The sequence below is a fragment of the Poecilia formosa genome, unplaced genomic scaffold (genome assembly GCF_000485575.1).
Source record: "Poecilia formosa unplaced genomic scaffold, Poecilia_formosa-5.1.2 Scaffold1690, whole genome shotgun sequence".
Classification (NCBI taxonomy): domain Eukaryota; kingdom Metazoa; phylum Chordata; class Actinopteri; order Cyprinodontiformes; family Poeciliidae; genus Poecilia; species Poecilia formosa.
The window spans coordinates 13,905-14,571 of record NW_006801629.1 but is presented as its reverse complement, the minus strand read 5'-3'; the positions used below and the strand labels follow the sequence as shown (position 1 = coordinate 14,571).

General features: G+C 40.8%; 1 protein-coding gene across 1 annotated transcript in view; it reads left to right on the top strand.

Moving 5' to 3' along the window:
* LOC103132959 (H-2 class II histocompatibility antigen, E-S beta chain-like) overlaps positions 1-204 on the top strand; it is a 2,795-nt gene extending 2,591 nt beyond the window's left edge. Inside the window, exon 6 of the mRNA XM_016667674.1 lies at positions 194-204. Within this exon, the coding sequence (XP_016523160.1) occupies positions 194-204 (11 nt within the window). The remainder of the gene's footprint in view (positions 1-193) is intronic.
* The last annotated feature ends 463 nt before the right edge of the window (positions 205-667 follow it).

The window sequence follows — 667 nt, the reverse complement described above, 5'->3', positions numbered from 1 at the left end:
TGGAAACAGTTTTTATACCACCAGTCATACAACCTCTAACTGGATGACTGGAAGAAGATTTGATTTTCTAGTTGACGTGTTGAATCATCTCAACAAGCTGAACTTGGATCTCCAATCAAAGCCTAAAATGCTGCCTGACCTGCAAAGTGTCTTCACATGTATTAAAGTGAAGCTGTTCTCTCTCCGCCCTCAGAAGAAACCTGATCCATTTCCATCCTTCTGAAAGGAAACGGCAGCATCAGAGGTGAAAACAGTCTGATATGCAACATTGACTGAAAATCTGCAGGAAGGTTTTCTGAGCTGAACTGAAGCATCATTAACCCTTTCACTGCAGACTCAAACTGTTTAAAGGCTCTTGGTGCAGCAGCTTCACAGCTGGAGGTGACTGGAGTTTATGAGGACGACAGAATGAAATGTTTGGAGGAAAAAAACACAGAATCTAGGAAAGTTTTATCCCCAGATAAATATCCCAGTATGAAACAGGTTGAACTGAATCTAATGTCAATGTTTGCATCATCATTCGTCTGTGAATCAGTTCTTTCTGCTTTGCAGCAGGTTTAAATCTGAGCATCTGAACTTACTGACATGAAAGAGTTTCTGCAACAGAGAACAGGCCAGATTTAGAGACAGTTAGAAATAAAACCTGTCAGGAGAAACTCAGAGAAGA